Raw genomic sequence first — 19635 nt, 5'->3', positions numbered from 1 at the left:
GTTCTGGGTTCTCTTCTTTTTCTATATTATCTTATATAATAGAGATTATTTAATTTTATTTACTATAATATTAGATTTACTCCTAAATCTTAGATTTTATTATAATTATATATATTAAGCCTCTAGAAAAAGAGTAATTAAAACTATAAAATTATAATACTAATATAGTAGTTCTCTAGAGATTATAAAGATATAATATATAATTAATAAAAAATAGATCTATATTTAAATAAATTAATTACTGGTTTTCCTAGCTAAGAACTAGTAGTATAATATATATCTATATATTATATAGTAGCTGCTTAGCCGCTATAGTATATCTCAGGCATATTTATATAGTGTCTGTAGATGGCAGCGCATAACAATATAAGATTAGTAATTTAAATAAATATTAAATTTAGTATTAAACTTAATAATAAATCTTATAAAAGAATTAATATAAAATTTAAATTAAAATTATTTATTAACAATAAATATATTAACTAGATTAAATAGTATAAAAATAGTAGAATTACTAAATATAAATTTAGTAATATAAGATTTAATTATAATAAAATCTTCTAAGATATCTAATATAATAAAAATATTAAAGAATAAATATTTTTAAATATTTAAAAAAAAGAATACTTAATAATAAATTTAAATAGAATAAATAATAGATAAAGTATTTAAAAGATTAATTGATTTAAAGTTTAATAAAATAAAAGATATAGATATAAAAAAAATATATTAAATATAAATATAAATTAATTAATAATATTTTAATAGAATTAATTTTTAGAAATAATAGTCTTAGCTTTATTTTTATTAAAAATAAAGAATATATATAATATTAATATAATAAAAAAAATATATAAATTAATATTAAAAAAATATATTAGATTTATATTATTAATTTTTAAAATAATTATTAATTTAAGTTACTCTAGATAATTAGAATACTAATTATAATATATCTTTTTAATTAAAGAAACTTATTAATAGTCTTATTAATTAAAAAATAATTAATTTCTTATAAAATAGAATACTATAAATTCTTTATAGAAATAGAAGAAAAGATATATATAACTATAAATTTAATAAAATAGATTATATACTTTTTAAATTATAGTATATATAAACTTAGAGATATTTTATAAAATATATAAAATTAATAGTTAAGTTTAGTTAAGTATAGCTTAGATTTTATAGATATTAAAATAAAGCTATAAATAAAAATAGAAATTAAAAAAAATTAAAAAAAATTAAAATATAAGATTTTAATAAATAAGATTTAGATTTAATAAAGCTAAGATATAAATTAATAAACTAGAAATAATATTAATAAAATTTAATAATTAAAGTAAAGTTTATAGGAATAAAAATAAAGAAAATAATAATAACTAGAATATAAAATATATTAAAATATTAAAAATATAATAGAAAATATATAAAACTTAAATATTATTTTATATAAAACTATATATAAATAAAAATTAATAAAAATTAATAAAAAATAATATTAATAATTCTTAAATAATAAATATATTACTAGATTATAAGAATTAATATTCTTAAAAAAGATAATTAATTAATTAAAATAAATAGCTAAATAGAAATAACAGGTCTAGAATAACTAACTAACTATTAACTAAGCTAGATTAGTACTAGCTTAAGTTAAGTAAAGTAAGGCAATAATAGGCATACTATAACAACAAGGCAATGAAAGGCGGGCATCGCCACAGAATCTCTTGTCCTATTAGCCGGCTGCCTTACCCGATAACTTCTAAAAAAAAAACAAGTATAAAATACCAATAAATAAGCTATATAGCTAGGACTAGAGCTAGTTACATAGTCTAGTCTAACCTGGGCTGTGACAGACATGACAACCAGCAAGGAATTAATAGAGAATACTACTATCCATATATTAGAATAACTGACTAGCCAGGACTAGTCTGGTACAGGAATAACATTGAATTAACAGGAGGCCTTGTCGAACATAACACCCACATTCATTGTACATAAATTCTACTACTGTCTGTCATGCATGCCATCCACTGACCAATGTATTCAAGTGAATTAAATACATTCAGCTCACTGTCCTAACCCCTATACCTATACCCTAGAAAAAAAGTAGAGGTACGCAAATTTTTTCATCTCTTGTATATCCTCCACCTCAACAACCTTTTCATCATTGAACATCACCCATGAAAGCCCCGACTTCCCTGGCAAAGCTTTCCTAACAAATGCCACGTAATGTCTACAAGGGGTTGTTATGTTAGTATGATCCGGCCACAAGACAATGGAGGGTGGGTTCCCTGGCTTACCCAGCATGTACGGAAGCGCCCTTATGGCAGATTATTGAATGAAGCTGGTAAGTTGCTGGAGCAGTACTGAAACCAGGTGGTGGAATGTTACCGGAGCCCTCGTTAACCTGTTGCTCAGCAGGATTTTCATCCATATTATCCGGATGGCTGAAGACCCAGTCAATGGCACGGTTGATATCACCACCCGTGGCAACCAACGCCCGCTTCGCACGAGAATCGTCAATCCCCATATCATTTAGCTGAGCCACCTTGGTAGCATCCGCTTCATCTGCCCAATTTCCCGAGACCCCCTTTTTGTTAATGGGCTCATCGATGTCGGGATCTTCCAGGTGGGATAGGAGCCAATTCATTGCAGCTTCAAGGTCTGAGTTCCCCGTGGAGTAGAGAGCTCTCTCGCACCTGACCCGTGGAAAACCCATCCCAAGAAGTTGACTTAGAACCTCCATGTTAACTTGGAAATCATAATCCGCATCGCCATTATCAGGCAGCATGTCTTCACCCTCGGCAGGACCCGTGGAAAGATAACGACTTAAATCAAGTGGTTCATCGTTAACACCGACCGGAATATTTAGCTTAGTTGGCACCCAATTGACCAACTCGAATCGCCGAGCATTAATTACCAGCTCTGCGGGCATCGTTCTGAAGGCAGACCTTTTGGAGAATTTTTTTTGGCCATCGCAGGAAGTACAGCGAAGATCAACAGTTTCTTCAGACGTAAATGCGTCCAAACAGTCAAAAAGTGTCACAGGCTCAAAAGAATCGCTATCGTCAGTATGATCCGAATGGGCCAGTCGGCGGGAGGGAACTGGGATGGAGATGTTATCCTGCTCGTCAAGCCTGTAGCGGACCCGTCTGCATCCAGAACATTGCAGTCGCTGCTCCATGCTGAACCTGAAAGACTCGATGGGATTAATCAGCCCAGATGGGTGTTTGGACAAGCTGACATGTTTGAAAACATGGAGCAGAAACTCAAAGGCGTCCTGCTGCCTCATAGTCGAAAATTCGACGTGATCGCGTCCAATTAGGTGCTTGAACATTGACGGTGCTAACCCTTTTTGATGCAAGACCTCGCGAGGTTCGCCCGAAGCTAGAGTCTTCTCATCTGCTCGGGAATATCGCCCGGAGATGATTCCGTCTGCCAATTTCCGGAGCTGCGTCTCGAAATCTGCAGCTGGTGTTTCAGAAAGAGGTGGCTTATCACCGGGATGATAATATCTGCGTTGAAACTCCGGCAGAGAAAAAAGGCACTGGATAACACTAGAGAGGTAGCAGCTGTTCCCGAGGTTTGACAGGCCCGTGAGACCTGCCCCAAAGACTGGATTGAGATCAAGTCCATCTCCCGTAGTCATTGAAAAGTCCCATTTTAGATTCTGCTCAACCTGCATTTCCATGAGGCTCTTCTCTGTTTTCTCGCGGCTGGCTATATTAATTCCCCAATGAGACAGGTGCGTAGCAAGCTCAGGATCGACTCTCTCTTCGTTGCACCTATAACAGTAAATATCCGCAGAGCCATCGGCAGTTATAGACCCTAGTTTCACGGCAACAGCATGGGATGTCGCATCGAAGTGTGCGAGCCCGTGTGAGTTACCTCCTGTCCCCCCAAATTGGCTGCGGCCACATCCCAGATTACCGCATTGTAAACAGAGCCAGAGATTTTGTTCCAAATCACACATCGAGCACCGACTAAGATCTAATGAAGACGAGTTAGGCACGATCAAAGGACCTAGGAAGTATTCTTACCTTGTGAGTCGATTGATTGGGGGTTCTGCTGAATCAAACCAACTGTGTGCTCACAAGGAGTAAACTCTTGCTCCCATGCCTTTATTTCCTCTTTTTTTGAAAAGGTAGTTGCATTCATCACATCCCTGATGATCAATTGGACTTCTTCGGTCGGAGCGTCAACATTATCTTGCCCACAAGAATAGCAGATGATACGCGCACGTGTATCATAGCGATCCTCGTCTGTCTCCGCATTGATTGCAAGCTTGGAAATCTTTTGTGGAGGCTCATCTCGCTGTTATCCGTTAGCATCTACATTGGTTTGGATAACAGGGGTAAACACAGGCAAACTAGCTTACCTGGACCTTTTTTGGAGTCCTTTGGATATTCAGTGCTAGAGGGTGACCGAAGCGCTCGAAGTGCAGATGGGCGTGGTTCCTTGATCCAGCACAACCGCCATTGAAGCAGGAGAGGCAAACGTTGAGGCCATGTTCATCATCCTGTTACTCGTTAGAGACAGGCGAGGGAAATGGGCAAACGGAGTACAGACAATAGAGTCAAAACACTGCGTGCAGTCTTCTCGATATACAGACTGAAAGGCAGATGGCGACTGCAGGTCTGCCACAAAACATATTTAGCTCTTTATGGCCATGAAGAGCCAAAGTTAGACTCACTTGGTGAATTAATATGCAAGCAGGTCGTCATTCTGGAAGAAATATGGGATACGTTTACGAGTAGATGAAGGGTAAAATGAGACTTTATAGCGGGTATCAAGGTTACAAAGAGGAAACAAACGAAAAGAACAAAAAAGAAAAATAAGGAAAAAAAAAAAAAAATCCTGTAAAATTGTTGATACCTCCTCAATGAACGCTTCACAGGCAAGGTGCGTCGGTATGTAGTGAAGATGTGAAATGACCAGGTGGGGTAGAGGTTAACATGGCTATCATTGGAAATCGAGGGGCTCGCCGCCCAAGGTTACCATACCGTGTACGGTACTGGCTGGCGTTAGTTAATAGGGTGGGCTTGCATTAGGTAACAACGTATTACCTGGACACCACCTAATGCTCGGCTTCCACTTAACGCGTCTGGTCTTGCCCGGCGCGTCATCCTGCATCCGCGTTTCATTTTTCTCACAACAAACCAATTCCACAACCCTGAACAAGGCTTGATTCACCAGGCTCATGTGGACGTAACAATTCTTCAATATTGTTGAAAACCAGAATTTCTAAGCCAAAATTCCTTCAGCTGTTGTTTCTACACCCAATAGCGTCTATCCCGCGCAGCTTGACCACCGACCACCTTGGGTACAGCAGCTAGCTAATTTTCACCAAAAGACGTGTGATACTGCCATGGCTTCTCAAGCATCACATATATCTGTAGGAGCGCTTAGGTAGTTTACTCCCCTTCCGCAATTTATCTGCTGTCTATTGGATTGCTTACAATGGCCTCTTAGTGCGATCTTTGATGGCACAAAACCTCAGGTTAATGAGCCTGTCGTCCAGTGTGTCCAAGTCAAGCCGTTGCCACCCCAGACAAACAACCAAGAGCGTTATAGGGTTGTTTTTAGCGATATATCCAACTATGTGCAGACGATGCTTGCAATCCGTATGTTGAGAAAGCAGATGAGAACTGCCGGGTGGCGAATATTTCTAACGAATTATCCGAATATAGAGGCGAATCATTTTGTGACCGATGGGTTACTTCGCAAAGGATGCTTTGTGAAGTTGAAGCAGTTCCAGGCGAACTCGGTAAAGGGGAAAAAGTACGTTTCGTTTTTGGGACAAAGCTTATCCACTAACTGTCATAGAATCCTTATCATTCTTGACCTCGAGGTTCTCAAGGAATTAGGGGAAGTGGAGAAAATCGGCGAGCCAAAACCATTGGAGAGCAAACTGGAGGAGGAGGAGAAACAACAGTCTACAGCAATATCGAGCAACGGGTTTTACGGTGCCAAATCCCAAAATGCCCCCTCGCAAGTCAACACACGACCACATCAAATGCGTCCCATGCAGGGTCCTGGAACCGCAACTATTTACCCCATAGAGGCCCTCTCTCCCTATGCCAATAAATGGACGATCAAAGCGCGATGTACTAGCAAATCTCCCGTCAAGCACTGGCATGGAAGAAGCGGCGATGGCACGCTTTTCAGTGTCAATTTGTTAGATGATAGTGGCGAAATACGCGCTACTGGGTTCAATGAGCAATGCACTGCCCTGTATGATCTGTTTCAAGAAGGCGGCGTTTACTACATATCTAGCCCATGCCGTGTTCAGATCGCTAAAAAGCAGTTTACAAACCTTAATAATGACTATGAGCTTACCTTTGAGAGAGATACCCTGGTTGAGAAGGTTAGTTAAATTCAAACTTCACTTGTTCTTCTTACTGAATATCTATCTATGCAGGCAGAAGACCAGAATGATGTCCCACAAGTGCGCTTCAACTTCACCAATATTGGGGATCTGCAGTCTGTTGATAAAGATACCACAATCGATGTGATAGGAGTGTTGAAAGATGTTGGGGATACCGCCCAAATCGTGTCAAAAACAACGAAGAAACCCTACGATAAACGTGAACTTACTTTGGTTGACAATACAGGGTTCTCGGTCCGCCTGACGATATGGGGCACTACGGCGATGAACTTTGGCGCTACACCAGAATCTGTGGTGGCGTTCAAGGGCGTCAAGGTTTCTGACTTTGGCGGGAAGAGTTTGAGTTTACTAAGTTCGGGCTCTGTGACTGTGGACCCCGATATCGAAGAAGCCCATAGACTAAAAGGCTGGTATGACGCGCAGGGTAGGGACGAAAGTTTTGCCTCTCATGCCCCATCAGCTGGGGCGATGTCCGGAATGAAACGCGACCAATTTAAGACGATCGCACAAATTCGAGAGGAACAGCTTGGGATGTCGGAGGAACCGGCGTACTTTTCGCTCAGAGCCACTGTCGTCTACATAAAGCAGGACAACCTGTGTTACCCAGCATGTCTTTCAGAGGATTGCAACAAGAAGGTTACAGAGCTTGATCCTGGTCAGTGGCGATGTGAGCGCTGCGATAAGACTCACCCACGAGCGGAATATCGATATATAATGCTTATTAACGTCAGCGACCATACTGGACAGCTGTATCTCAACTGTTTTGATGATGTTGGCCGACTAATGATGGATACAAGTGCAGATCAACTAATGGAAATGCAACAGAATGACGACAAAGTAGTTGGTGACATCATCCAAAACGCCAATTGCCGTACGTGGACTTTTGGATGCAGGGCAAGAATAGACCATTATGGGGATCAGCAACGGTGAGTGGTATCGTCTAAGGTGATATTTGACTTTAGTGCTAATAATACGACGCTTAGTATTCGATATCAAGTGTCGTTTGCAAGACCCGTCAACTACTCTGAGGAGGCGTCACGTCTCGCTGATATGATCGACAGTTACCATCTGTCCTAGTTGAAACCTGGATTTGGGATTAGCGAGTCGTGCTGTTTCCCTTCCGCTCAAGCTAGTGGCGTGGTGGCTTATAGTGTATAAGATCCTCGTTTATTAGTTTCTCTAAGTATGAGCTTAGGGGCCGATCTTCGCGGCGTTGGGCACAATGACAAGGCGGCGATTGAAGGCGAAAGATAGTGGGTATATGATCGACTTGTGCGACCGGTGCCTATCTTAGGCGGGTAGTGAAAAGATGACCACAGTGTAATGTCAAATAATGTCAATCTTTAGGAGTTATTCAGTATGCTATAAATCTGGATAGAAGTGGTTTCCTCTTCGTGCATCGTGGTCATTCACCAGGAGGCTTGAAGCTAGTACAATGACTTATTCCCGGTAAGCTGGTGGACTGCCCAAAAATTCTGCTCAACTGGGTATGGACGACGGTTTGAGGAGTGATGTTTGGAAATCCTGGAACAGTCGGAAGACAATGAATGATTGAGGTTTTGAGGAAGAGGGCGGTGAAGTGGAGGTAGGATCTCTCGGTTCGTCTTCGAACTCCTCCAGACGTGCACCGTACTAGGTAGGTATCGACATCAGAGTCAGTGCCTGCCAAGCTTTAAACGCACTTATAATTGGTCGAGGCTGAAGTCGCCTTCTCCACATCAGTTGAAGGAAAAAAAAAAAAAAAAAAGAACTTGGACAGAGCCCGGCCTTTCGCAATGCGGCTGCATGTTCCTCACCCCAATTAAAAAATTCAGCTATGGCAAAACGTGAACATAAAAGCCATACTGGGGATTCCAGACCAAACAAAAAACCCAAAAGTGCAAAGCATACCAAGCAAGGTGCTGATGCTTCGCTACCATACTCCCAATCACCAGCTCTTGATAATGTCCCACAATCAGAAATCGACCAATACTTTTCTGACAATTCGATCAAGATAACGGACTCCTCACTGGATAGTACACCATTGCGCCCAATAACTTCATTCTCATTTCTGCCACAAAGCAATGGACAGCTTTACGCTCCTCTGGACGGCTTCAACAGCCCTACCACGATTCAATCTACAACATGGCCACTTCTGTTCTCAGGCCGCGATGTAATTGGGATCGCCGAAACCGGAAGTGGGAAGACCTTAGCCTTCGGCTTACCGTGCTTGAAGAAGGTACTCGACTTGAAGAAGAGCAAACAGAAACCGTGCCGACCGATTGCAGTGATAATTTCTCCGACGAGGGAGCTCGCAATGCAGATTAATGACCAACTTCTGAAATTCGCAGGGAAAGTGGATGTCGAGGTAGCCTGTATATTCGGTGGGGTTAGGAAAGACGAGCAGCGTGAGACTCTGAAGTCTGCTGCCGTCGTTGTTGCGACCCCGGGGAGATTGAAGGACCTCCAAAACGATGGCTCATTGGACCTTGGCGGGGTTAAGTATCTTGTTTTGGACGAAGCAGATCGTATGCTGGACAAGGGATTTGAGCAAGATATCAAGGACATAATTTCTGACATGCCAGTCTCCAAACGTCAAACCGTTATGTTCACGGCCACATGGCCGCCTGCCGTCAGAGAGCTTGCGTCAACCTTCATGGCGTCCCCGGTTACCGTCACTATCGGTGGTGACCCGTCCGCGGACCCACGTGCAAACACTAGGATCAAGCAGGTTGTTGAGGTGGTAAAGCCTCTTGAAAAAGAGCAGAGACTCGTACAAATTCTCAACAAGCACCAACGAGGAACTCCAGACAAGGTGCTGGCATTTTGCCTATACAAGAAGGAAGCAGTGCGTGTTGAGAGACTCCTACGGACGAAGGGCTTCAAAGTTGCGGGTATTCATGGTGACTTGGGCCAGCAAGAGAGGTTCAAAAGTCTCGAGGCCTTCAAATCAGGCACAGCGACTGTCCTAGTTGCAACCGATGTGGCGGCTCGTGGTCTCGATATACCTGATGTAAAGCTGGTCGTAAATGTTACGTTTCCGCTCACTGTCGAAGATTATGTGCACCGAATTGGCCGGTAAGGTCGAAAACATTTCTTCATTGTATTAGCTTTCAACTGACATCCTTTCCCGTTAGGACCGGTCGTGCTGGTGCCGATGGGCATGCTATAACTCTGTTCACGGAAACCGACAAGGCTCAATCTGGTGGGTAAGTAGCATCCTACCTCTGCCGATCTACTTGGCGTGTCCCCCGGATCTTTCTATATGTTTTACTGATATATCGTAGGTTGATCAATGTCTTGAAAGCGGCAAACCAGGATGTACCCGAGGCTTTACTTAGGTTTGGGTCGACTGTGAAAAAGAAGCAGCATGACGCGTACGGTGCTTTTTTCAAGGATGTCGAGCCGGGAAAGGCGGCTACAAAGATTGTATTTGATGATTGACTTAATCTGCCTTGACTTGTTTTATTTTAGACCTCATTCCTTTGCGCTCCAGAATTTGATGGACTTTGGCGTAATAAAACATGACGTAGTCTCTCTCAAAATACAGCCTGCAGGTATATCATATTAGCACTTATCAGCCCTACATGCTGGTTCACATACACTAGAAGGACGTAAAACACGCCAAGAGCGAGTGAAATCAACTCTCCAAGCACATTTTCTCCAAGTACCGTATTGGATAACAGGATGGCCACAATGGCTCCAGCAACATTGGTGGGCACCCGTGGTGCAAACTCAACCAAAAAAATGTCCATATTGTACTGCCGTAGATGTTTTCGGATGAAGGAGAAGCTCCAGATTATCCTCACACACATATTCACGATGTTGGCATAAACCAGTCCACGGGCTCCCAGTCCGCCCATTGACAAAAAAAGATAGGCTGCTAGGGCAAAGCATGCCGAAAACAGTGCCATGAATGCGGATTGCTTTCGGAGTTCAGATGGCTTCGCAGTGGAAGAGACAAATGCCTCACCGATGCCGTTAAAAGCCAGGAAAGGTATGTAATAGCAATAGAGGGCGAATAAGTCATCAACTTCGGCGACAATCCATCGCCGCCCACCCAATATATGAAGTAACTTTGGAGCAAAAGCTGGGCCTAGGGGAATTACCAAGACTGTTATCATCATGTATCCTCTCGCTACACTCAGCAAATGTGCCTTGGCAGTTTTAATGCTGCCTTCCTGCCCATTGCCTGCTTTGCTGTTGAGGAGTGACGAGAAGATTGCCCTACTGCTCTCTTCAATAGGTTGGAATAAGACACGGGCTAGTAGGCCACCGTAATTGGAAGCTAGCGAGTATATTCCCTGTTCTTGTAAACTTGTCATGGCGGCAAGAATCATCGAATCTCCCTGCGTTAGCAAGTGTTTTATTACGGATTGGAGGAAAACGTTCGCGGACAAGGTTATCAAGCGCCATGGAAATATACCACAGAGGTATGTCGAGTCATCACTAGGACTGTTACTTTCTGCCCCAGTACAACCATAGGATTAGGGTCCTGATATCCTACCTTGGCCCTATTCGGGAGGGAAAAAATGAAAATTGCCAATTGCTAGACTGTTGTACTGCAACTAGAAAATAGCCACAAAAAGCTGCTAGTGCATAGGATAGGTACCCAAGTGCAAAAGGCAGGGGGCCAAGACTGTAACCAGATTTTACACCCCATATGGATATTCCACATGTCACCAGGCTTTTGAAAAACGCGGCGCATATTTCAACAGCTGCTCGCTTGCTGTATAGCATGTGCTGCTGTATCACCACAAAAAAGGGCTCTGAACCAAGCTCAATCACTGATGCAATAGCTGTGACTGCCACACTCATATGGTAGTATGGCATTTCCGAGACCTCAAGGGAGGCGACGTACAAGTAAAATGCTGAGAACATCGTAGCTGTAACAATGCCCATGCCAATACCCAGGTAGGCCATGTTCACTATGGATTGAGAGGAAACTGCCTGGGCTTTCTTTCTGGCTCGATCCTTTCTCAAAGAGATCCCATTTTTATCTGCTGCGGTAGAATATCCAGGAGGCAACGGCTGCCTTTGGGCTGCTGATCGAATGCTTTCCCTGGAGAAGTACAGAATTGAACTCAAGAACAAATCAAGTTGCGCAGAGATCCCCAAAATGGACGGTGATAAATTTCTCAGAATCATCTGATTCGCGGCAAAAATGAAGAACCTGGAGACCAACTGTACGACTATTAACATAGTTGTCCCCGTGATTGCAGAGGTCAGGATACCGCTGGCATTTTTATCTGGCAGCGACATACTGGGCGAGGCTGACGTGTCGCCAAAGTCAGACCTCTACCTGAGTCACTATTTTGGAGGAGGCAATATATGTTTTGGTTTTGTGCCGGAAGACAAAGTGACTTGAAGGTCGGCGGAAACCGGGCCCCAGCTGCGACAAGAACATGCCCGAATTGGTGGGCCTCGAGACCACACTAGGTACCCTGTACGTACTGCCTACCCAACAATACTTAGATATAGTGACTATGAATAACTCTTTTCCAAAAACATTTTTTTCTCTAGCTTCTATCGCCATTTTTATTTAGGAGCCTCAGTTGTAGCATAATAGGGATTTATCCATGACAACACATCACAATTTGTACTTTCACTTTCTCATCATCTGCCTGGTACACCCGTGACCCCAATAATGATACCTATTAGGAGTACCTAGTGCAGGTGTCGAGGGTCTTGTTTTATTTAACGGGTTGGGTCATACTGGCGTTGAGTCCCAGACAGCGTTCGACGTTGAAGGCGCTGCCAGGCAGGGGTGCAATCGACTTGCTATGGTCCTGGAACACCGGAAATTATGAAGATGTTTTGCCGTTGGTCTTCTATTTTCGGCGCATCCCATAATTTTCTTAGCAGTTGTGATCTACGCCGAAATGAGGATGTGGTTTCGCCAAAATACCTAGAAAGGTGGGAGAAAGAATGGATATCCCCCATTCTTCGCCCTGAAGACACTCAAAAGGAAACTATACGTTCCAAGTAAAACAACCCCCCAAATGACAACGGCAACCTGCTGGGACTTGTGGTCCACAATTCGGGGGGCCTTCATAGCCAACGCTATTGTTGAAAAAGCGAGCACAGCGTCTTAATACGTATTAGTTCATTTGCTTTTGGGCCAGAAGGGAACGGGTATAGAGAAGCGGAAGATGTGGCTTACATATAGCGGCAACAATTTGGGTTTCCATTCCAAATTGATTTGAAAATCCACCGGCAAAATAGCTGATACCACCTCTTCCATCTCCGACAACATATGGGACTTTGCGGATGTGATTGAACATGTGGCCACTGGTGAATAAAAGGATGGCAATCAGGCTGAATGCAGCCCACAGATTCCGATTTCTTACAATTGGAAGAATATAAGGCGACAGCACGGTAAACAAGGTCACGGCCCCCATCAGAACTGTGATTCCGGAGGCAATCCTCATGTAATTGATCGGGCGGACAAGTGGCGGTTTTGGCCCATCGGGGAGATGGCGGTTGATCCAAGCATAAATCTGGTCGCCGGAAACGGGACTAGGAAAACAGTGGCTGTCAGTCGAATGTTTTTGTGAACGTGCGCGACATAAATGAAATAGTCATACCCGCTAAAGTCAAAGCGTAGTGGGCTATCATCAACTTTGGCATAAGGCCCGACAGTAGGAGGAAAGACAAGGAGGACGGGCGCGGTTTGAAGCATGAGCTGTTTCTACGTTAGCAGGGGGACATGTAGAGCTTCCTACTTCATACTCTTTGGAAGGTCGCTTTGCCATTATTGAAATCAAGGGTGCCGAATAGTAGCTTGAGGTCGTCAGGCTTGCTGCCTTTGTTCCAACTTCGCGCAATAAGATCGAATTCAGGCTGGAAATCGCGGCAAAGCACACACCCAAAACGGGCTTCCATGGCTGTCAGGATAACCACTGCATGATAATCGCGAGGTTTCGAAGTGATATCGTCATACGACAAGTCATCAAGTTGGATGGGCGCGACGCGAGAAACCGACTGATATTGTTCGAACTTGTCGGGCTTTGACGAGACCGAGAGTGCAACGGGAATAAGGTAAAGGAGGGAAGAGGCAATGAAGGCGAAGAGTTTCATATTGACACAGGATAACACGATATTCTTATTGGCGAGCCCTATGGTACATATAGAGCAAGTAGATAACCTGCAATCAATTAGACAATGCGCATCTGAAAGAGTTGAATGTTTGGCGCAAGGCGTCCTGGTGTGATATCGGGAAAGTTACGGATACACTGGTGTAGTCCTGATAGGTGTCCACTACGTACTCGGCGGGTCTACTGGGGCTTTTCCCTTCCATCGTTTGGCCCTGCATTGGTTGATCTCTGTTTACCGGTCTAGTCTCGTTTTGTCCTAGTTGAGTTACGTTGGTATCTCCTGCGCTCTCTAGATTTATTAATGCCCTGGCATACATGTCCTTGTTCCAGTGCTGAGAGGCAAATATATCCAACAGCCTAGGATGAACCCCTTCACATATGAACCAGAATATGCAGTCAAAGATGATGTATGTGTCAACCACATAAATACCACACAGGCTGACAGAATCCACAGTATCAAATGGCCCTTACAACAGCAGGATTTGAAAACGAGTATAACCAAATTCAAGCACACACATCGCGGCTTTTAAATACTGAGCGTGACCGAGTACATTGCATAGAGCAACTACTTCTTCGCATTGAAAACGAAAGCTTGCAACTGCAAGTACATCAGACAGAAAAAGAATTAATTCAGACTAGAGAGGCAGAATCTTACACGCGTCTCCGTCTTGATAGTGCTATGAGAGAACTTGACTCTCTACAGGATATCTCCCAGGCATCAATACGCGAAATAGAAAATCTTCGCGTATGTGGCACATGTATTCCTCCGGGATAACCTGACATCTAACATTGTTTCTAGCATGAGCTTGCATTATCGAACACAGTTGCTTGTGATTCCCAGAAATTGCAAGCAGAAAAAGTTCGCCTATCAAAAGAAGTGTCCAACATTCAGTCCGAGCTTGAGAAACTGAGGTCTCATAATACTTCCGCCAATACTCTTCTTGCAGAAAAACAGGCCGCTACTCGACAATTAAATGCCCTTGAGATACAGCTTGAGGATGAGAAACGTGCACATGAGCGTACCCTAGCCAAACAATTGCAGCAGACCGAGGAAATTTCATGGATTGGTTCCAAACTTGAAGAAGCACGACAAGAACTAGAATTGGAGCGCCGCCAAAACAAAGATAACGCCAATCAGAAGCGCCATTCAACGCGATCTCCTCAAGCACCACTTGCAGGTAGGAATGGAGGTACTAATAAGGGATTTGGGATCGCGAAAGACCGCGACCAAGAAGACACCCCAGTTCACCAACAAGCGGCCGCTCGGGGTAGCACAACAACCAAAGTTCCAACTGAAAGACCTAGTGAATCTGGGCTCCAAAAAATTTCAAGTCACTTGCACCCAGACCTGGTAATTGCAACCCCTGGGGCTGTTCGTGCACGGGATCAGCAGAGGAAATTTTCTACGTTGCCTGGTGACAAGTCCTCCTTTTCAATAACGCCTTTCCTAAACCGCACAACTGGATTTGATGAATCTTCAACCGGCTCAGAGGATGAACTGAATGAAGCTAATAGCTTTGTTCATTTCGATAAACCGTCTGACTCTTCCAGGCACAGCCAACACATTGCTAATGCAATGACCGCACTCCCGAAACAAAAGCTAGCGGATGCGAGACAGCCCCATAATCCCAGAAAGCAAGCGCCTACAAAGGCTACATTGGAAGGCGATACGAGAAACCAGATGACATCAGATAGTCCTAATGGGGGTTACCAGGCTCCACTATCTCGGCCGGTTGGTCAAAAGCAAGCGGTGTCGAAGAAACGAAAGCTAGGAGTGCAACGCGATAGAAGCATATTTGATGAAGACGAGGATGATAATACGTCTGAGACCAAGAAACCTGGAAGAAAGCTTGTTGGCACGGGATACACAGGCTTAGCTGGAAACCGCGTGTTCGCTGGACCTGTGGGATTCTCACCTTTGAAGCGAGATAAAAAACGATTCTAAACTACTTATGTCAGTGGTATATCCATAATGTATAGTGTAGAAGGTGAACAGCACTTGCTCGCAACTTTTAGACATTCTTCTTTGTGCTCTACCCCTTTCCATCCAACACCCAATATATTAGGCCAGGCTGGAGGCTGGAACCTGGACGCTGGACTTCGAAGGAGGTATTTATATTTATTTGTATCCACAATGGCGCACACGATCCCTGACGGTCGAAGGCTTGGAAATTCCACTTTTACTGGCCAACTACGTACTATGTAGTACCGTGCAGGTGAACGCCAAGACTTGTCGCCGAAACCACGCCAGAACCCAGCAACAATCGAGTCCGGTTTATCTGCATGTCATTCATTGTACGCCGCTATACCACATCGTTGGCAATGGTTTTGTTACTACCTGCAGGGTTCCGCGACTGTACAAAAACTATCTTCAGTATCCAGCAATTTCTACCAAACCGGCTTTCGTCCTCTAAACGGTGGCAAGCGCGTCAACTCAAAGATCATTTTACGCGGGAGGCAGCAGTTCAAGGGCTCAAAAGTCGAGCAGCGTTCAAGCTTCTACAGGTACTCAAGGGACCATATTATCTGATATTATTATATACATTAATCATTACTAATTGGTCTTTTGTTCACAGATAGATGAAAAGTACCACCTTTTCCAAAGTGGCCAAACTGTTGTCGATTTAGTATGCTTCCTTTCGAAATCAATATGAACAATGGCTCGATTTAACGACGGATTTTCCGATGATTAGGGCTATGCTCCGGGGTCATGGTCACAAGTATGTGTAGCAACATTCCCCCCTGAAAGGTTGAACTTTGATTGACTTTTTCTATAGGTGGCACTGACACGAACCCAGCCCCGAGGCAGGGTTCTTGGTGTCGATATAATCCCAAGCCAACCACCAAAGGGTGTGTCTACCATCCAAGGCAACTTCCTAGACCCAGAGGTCCAAGCCTATGTGCGAGAATTTGTGCGCAATCCTCGGAGAGGCAGACATTACTCTCAAGAAGCAGTTCAAGATGTTGACAACGCCGAGGGATCAGTGGAGTCTGCGCTGGAGGCAGGACCTACTAGTGGTACACTGAGAAACAAAGACATCGGCGATGGGTATTCAGATCCCCAGAGAACGGTAGATGTGGTTCTAAGCGATATGTCCGCTCCCTGGTATCAAACAACTGGATTTTGGAAAAGAAGTCTAAGTAATCCATATAACAGGATGATGAACACTAGCGGGTTACCCTTCAAGGATCACGTGGGCAGTATGGTGAGTTTCTCTTCTCATCCGGAGATCATTTTATGATATATTGACACGTGTAAGGACCTCTGTCGTGCCGCCTTAGAGTTCAGTTATGAGGTTCTGAATGCTGGTGGACACTTTGTCTGCAAGTATTACCAAGGAACTGAAGATAAAGACCTGGAGAAGCAGCTGAGAACCTTGTTTCAAAAAGTGCATAGGCTCAAACCAGAATCATCACGCAGTGTATGGAACGTGTTTATCCGAATGTACTAGGGTGTGACCCAACTAAAATGGCTAGCAGGAATCCAAAGAGGCATACTTCATTGGTCTCAAACGTAGACCCGATGCAAAAAAGCAAGAAGTTCTCACGCCCCCCTAAGGGACGTTGAATCCGTTGACAGGCCCCCCCCCCCCCGGGGCCCTGAGACACACCAAGATGCAGAGGGTCACAACAAATTCATACCCGATTAGTCCCCGCCTGGTGCTGCTATTTCTTCCAGTTCTGAATCATCGTCCCATTCGATGTCGTCTAGTGTTGCTTCTGCTGTCTTTTGAACCTTTACAAGAATCAGCAACCCGTACGGCAGCAAAAGAGGAATAACCAACTTCTTTAAGGCCACTCAGCTCTTCAACATAACCATCTTCATTTAATGCTCTTTGCACGAAATCCCAACCTCTTTTTTCGTACTCATTTATGATGGGTTCAGAACATGCGCTGCAATACTTGTAGCTTCGGCCTACAATAGAGATATTCTCAAACCTCGATAGGAATCCTCTGATTTGATGCGGGACAAGGCCGAGAGGGTGGTCATTCCTATCATTCTGGGGTTGGGGAGCTTCTGCGGCAGCCCCTAGCGGATGTTGAAGAAGCGAGACTAGTAACTCAACCAGGTGAGCCGATGCTATGGCAGCTATTCCGGGTCGTGTAACAGTGCACTGCTGGTCCAGTGTCTGGTCTTTTTGGGACTGCATTATGCTTTAGCCAGGGTGCCGGCTTATTTCGAGCAATGACTCACATTTATGGGCGCAACGACATCATTGCAGAAATAGCACCCGAGCTCTTCCTCCGGCTTTTCGCCATTTGCAACGCCGTGGCGCATTGCCACAAAGGTGTCAAATCCTAATGCTGCATTCATAACTATTTTGCCCGCTGCTTTCCCCATTACCGTTGGTAGCCACCGCGATTCCCGCGTGTCCATCAAGAGGAAAATCGCGTCATGGTCGTTTATGAGTTTTTTTAAGACCTCGAAATCCTTTCGCGTCTTCTCTGTATCTAATACCGGGTGGCCCGCCATAGGAACAGCTAGTACATGGCCAACAGAGTCGACGCCCGGGTATATCTCTGACAGAGATTGGGAGGCTCGATACGCTTTTTTTGAGCCGCCATCCAAACAGTCCGCAAAATTGAAGAGTGGCTGCCGCACTGGATTCGAGAATGACACTGTTCCATTATCTATAAATGTTATCTTCCTTACTCCCCAAGCCTAACAATGTTAGCAATATACCGCGTATCTGTAGACTGGGGACTCAAACCATTAAATTTCTTGCAACATAGCTCCCAAGAGTCCCTGCACCAAGCAGAAGGCATTTGGTACCTTTGATTTTTTCGAGGTCAAGGTTTGGGCTGATTCGCCATTTCATAAGTTTGAGATTGAGGTCAACAGATTGATCAGCAAGCCTTCGTAAAAGAAGGAGAATCAGCGCTTGTACAAATACATTTGTTTCAATGTTACTGTACCTCTTAGGATCCAAATATTCCGTGAGATCAACAATCCTTCCTGCCAGTTTCCCTGCCGGATTACGCTCCCATCCAGTTACCTTAGGCATTTCATTGTCATTAGCCGGCGACCCGACCAGTGATGATTCCTTCATCCCCAGTGTTATCACAATGCTGCGGCCCCGGTCACGTTGAGATGATCCATGGCGATATCGTAATATCTGCGCCTTCGTAAGTCCCCACCGTCGTCTCACAAGGATAAGCAGATTTCGTAGCATCCAACCAGGTGATTCTTCGTAATTCGAGGGATCGGCAAAACAGGTGAAACAATCCTCAAATTCGGCGCTCTCAAAAAATCCATCCTCGTAGCTTGAGAGAGGTGCGATCCTCCAGGAAACGGGATGGCCTTCGTGTGCTCTAATCCTCTGCGCCAGGAAAAAACCTCGTTGTCGAGAATCTACACCGCGCGCCCACTCTTGCACTGCTTCGGCGAGTGTTGAGTTTTCTGTACTGGGCAATTCTGTTGCTGTACCTCGTGATTCCGCGGATTTCAGGCCGGTCTTCACATTTCTGTCCTCCAGAGGGATCCAAGAGGGATCAGAATGAAGAGCTGGGAATGCAAACCAATAATGAAACTTATATTTTTTGAGATCAGCGTAGGAGATAACGATGAAAGAGGACAACAGAGAGGGACATGAATAGATTGTGCCGTCGTCGATGGCATCCCATATCTGGTGCCATGATGTTATTACTGCCTTGATAAAACGGTAACTGTGGCTTAACTGACCGTTTTCCCAGACTGCCGGAGCATTCCTATCTTGTCGATATTTGCATACTCCTCGACGGTATTAACGTTCTTTATGATACCTTCTGCTCGGTAATAGCTAGGTGGCACACTGTGTTGTAACTAGTTAGAAATGTGCCTAACTCGTACGCTATATTGAACAACTTGGCGCTCACTCATTATTTGTGAGGGCGTTCCCATGTATTTGCATTCTGCATGAGGCATTTGGAGCCTCTGCGGGGCGTATCTCATACAGCCCAAGGACTTTGCGAGCAGAGTCATCCAGTTTGTCATGGTTGATCTTATGTGATGCTAGTGCAGTGTAAAATGGAAGCTCAATATCCGAAGCAAAAGGAGTGTATTGCATCGTTGCTGTTGATGAAGGTTGGACGCCTTGGCTATCACTGTAGCTACAGTATGGTTGTGTTATGTATGGCTGGCTGGCTGTGGCGGCCGTTGGTTAGGGTCAAACAAGGTATAAACAG

At 43.9% G+C, this 19635-nt stretch overlaps 7 protein-coding genes across 7 annotated transcripts; 3 read left to right on the top strand and 4 right to left on the bottom strand.

Annotated features, from left to right (window-relative positions):
* Positions 1-1849: 1849 nt before the first annotated feature.
* On the bottom strand, positions 1850-4918 carry ASPVEDRAFT_63950 (ubiquitin-specific protease UBP14). The gene is made up of 6 exons (XM_040815702.1): positions 4700-4918; positions 4576-4643; positions 4385-4525; positions 4047-4320; positions 2307-3996; positions 1850-2239 (listed from the first exon to the last, which is right to left on the bottom strand). Exons 1-6 carry the CDS (start codon positions 4728-4730, stop codon positions 2095-2097), a joined length of 2349 nt encoding a protein of 782 aa, XP_040670351.1. The 5' UTR covers positions 4731-4918; the 3' UTR covers positions 1850-2094.
* Positions 4919-5075: 157 nt separating this feature from the next.
* Positions 5076-7861, top strand: ASPVEDRAFT_44106 (replication factor A subunit protein RFA1). The gene is made up of 6 exons (XM_040812980.1): positions 5076-5415; positions 5479-5630; positions 5697-5787; positions 5833-6373; positions 6428-7320; positions 7378-7861. The coding sequence occupies exons 1-6, from the start codon at positions 5375-5377 to the stop codon at positions 7469-7471; spliced, it is 1812 nt and encodes a 603-aa protein (XP_040670350.1). The 5' UTR covers positions 5076-5374; the 3' UTR covers positions 7472-7861.
* Positions 7862-8124: 263 nt separating this feature from the next.
* On the top strand, positions 8125-10028 carry dbp3 (RNA-dependent ATPase DBP3). Its single transcript, XM_040809231.1, has 4 exons — positions 8125-9451; positions 9511-9582; positions 9661-9924; positions 9977-10028. The coding sequence occupies exons 1-3, from the start codon at positions 8211-8213 to the stop codon at positions 9815-9817; spliced, it is 1470 nt and encodes a 489-aa protein (XP_040670349.1). The 5' UTR covers positions 8125-8210; the 3' UTR covers positions 9818-9924; positions 9977-10028.
* ASPVEDRAFT_44104 (putative nuclear division Rft1 protein) lies at positions 9660-11737 on the bottom strand. Its single transcript, XM_040812978.1, has 3 exons — positions 10881-11737; positions 9977-10822; positions 9660-9924 (listed from the first exon to the last, which is right to left on the bottom strand). The coding sequence occupies exons 1-3, from the start codon at positions 11633-11635 to the stop codon at positions 9819-9821; spliced, it is 1707 nt and encodes a 568-aa protein (XP_040670348.1). The 5' UTR covers positions 11636-11737; the 3' UTR covers positions 9660-9818.
* A 544-nt stretch (positions 11738-12281) lies between these two features.
* Positions 12282-13453, bottom strand: ASPVEDRAFT_136103 (OST3/OST6 family protein; the record flags this gene model as incomplete). Its single annotated transcript, XM_040807262.1, has 4 exons — positions 12282-12463; positions 12537-12892; positions 12961-13058; positions 13106-13453. The coding sequence occupies 4 exons, from the start codon at positions 13451-13453 to the stop codon at positions 12282-12284; spliced, it is 984 nt and encodes a 327-aa protein (XP_040670347.1).
* Positions 13454-13930: 477 nt separating this feature from the next.
* On the top strand, positions 13931-16922 carry ASPVEDRAFT_54723 (uncharacterized protein; the record flags this gene model as incomplete). The annotated part of the gene is made up of 6 exons (XM_040814967.1): positions 13931-14215; positions 14270-15360; positions 15846-15975; positions 16164-16190; positions 16248-16676; positions 16731-16922. The coding sequence occupies 6 exons, from the start codon at positions 13931-13933 to the stop codon at positions 16920-16922; spliced, it is 2154 nt and encodes a 717-aa protein (XP_040670346.1).
* A 194-nt stretch (positions 16923-17116) lies between these two features.
* On the bottom strand, positions 17117-19517 carry ASPVEDRAFT_54722 (putative autophagy ubiquitin-activating enzyme ApgG; the record flags this gene model as incomplete). Its single annotated transcript, XM_040814966.1, has 7 exons — positions 17117-17206; positions 17256-17615; positions 17666-18133; positions 18183-18327; positions 18388-19097; positions 19154-19262; positions 19327-19517. The coding sequence occupies 7 exons, from the start codon at positions 19515-19517 to the stop codon at positions 17117-17119; spliced, it is 2073 nt and encodes a 690-aa protein (XP_040670345.1).
* Between the last annotated feature and the right edge of the window lie 118 nt (positions 19518-19635).

Source organism: Aspergillus versicolor, assembly GCF_001890125.1.
Source record: "Aspergillus versicolor CBS 583.65 unplaced genomic scaffold ASPVEscaffold_7, whole genome shotgun sequence".
Taxonomy (NCBI): domain Eukaryota; kingdom Fungi; phylum Ascomycota; class Eurotiomycetes; order Eurotiales; family Aspergillaceae; genus Aspergillus; species Aspergillus versicolor.
The sequence above is the reverse complement of the archived record's forward strand: the minus strand, read 5'-3'. Positions and strand labels throughout refer to the sequence as shown.

Excerpts from the sequence above, each read along its gene's own strand:
- ASPVEDRAFT_63950 (XM_040815702.1), bottom strand. The coding sequence starts at position 4,730 with ATGACGACCTGCTTGCATATTAATTCACCAA. Across the intron at positions 4,644-4,699 it reads CTTGCATATTAATTCACCAA|ACCTGCAGTCGCCATCTGCC; the intron begins GTGAGTCTAACT and ends GTTTTGTGGCAG. Across the intron at positions 2,240-2,306 it reads GGCGCTTCCGTACATGCTGG|ACATTACGTGGCATTTGTTA; the intron begins GTAAGCCAGGGA and ends AACCCCTTGTAG.
- ASPVEDRAFT_44106 (XM_040812980.1), top strand. The coding sequence starts at position 5,375 with ATGGCTTCTCAAGCATCACATATATCTGTAGGAGCGCTTAG. Across the intron at positions 5,416-5,478 it reads ATATCTGTAGGAGCGCTTAG|TGCGATCTTTGATGGCACAA; the intron begins GTAGTTTACTCC and ends ATGGCCTCTTAG. Across the intron at positions 6,374-6,427 it reads GAGATACCCTGGTTGAGAAG|GCAGAAGACCAGAATGATGT; the intron begins GTTAGTTAAATT and ends CTATCTATGCAG.
- dbp3 (XM_040809231.1), top strand. The coding sequence starts at position 8,211 with ATGGCAAAACGTGAACATAAAAGCCATACTGGGGATTCCAGACCAAAC. Across the intron at positions 9,452-9,510 it reads TATGTGCACCGAATTGGCCG|GACCGGTCGTGCTGGTGCCG; the intron begins GTAAGGTCGAAA and ends CTTTCCCGTTAG. Across the intron at positions 9,583-9,660 it reads GACAAGGCTCAATCTGGTGG|GTTGATCAATGTCTTGAAAG; the intron begins GTAAGTAGCATC and ends GATATATCGTAG.
- ASPVEDRAFT_44104 (XM_040812978.1), bottom strand. The coding sequence starts at position 11,635 with ATGTCGCTGCCAGATAAAAATGCCAGCGGTATCCTGACCTCTGCAATC. Across the intron at positions 10,823-10,880 it reads CCCTCCCGAATAGGGCCAAG|TGATGACTCGACATACCTCT; the intron begins GTAGGATATCAG and ends TAACAGTCCTAG. Across the intron at positions 9,925-9,976 it reads GTGTTTTACGTCCTTCTAGT|GCTGTATTTTGAGAGAGACT; the intron begins GTATGTGAACCA and ends ATATACCTGCAG.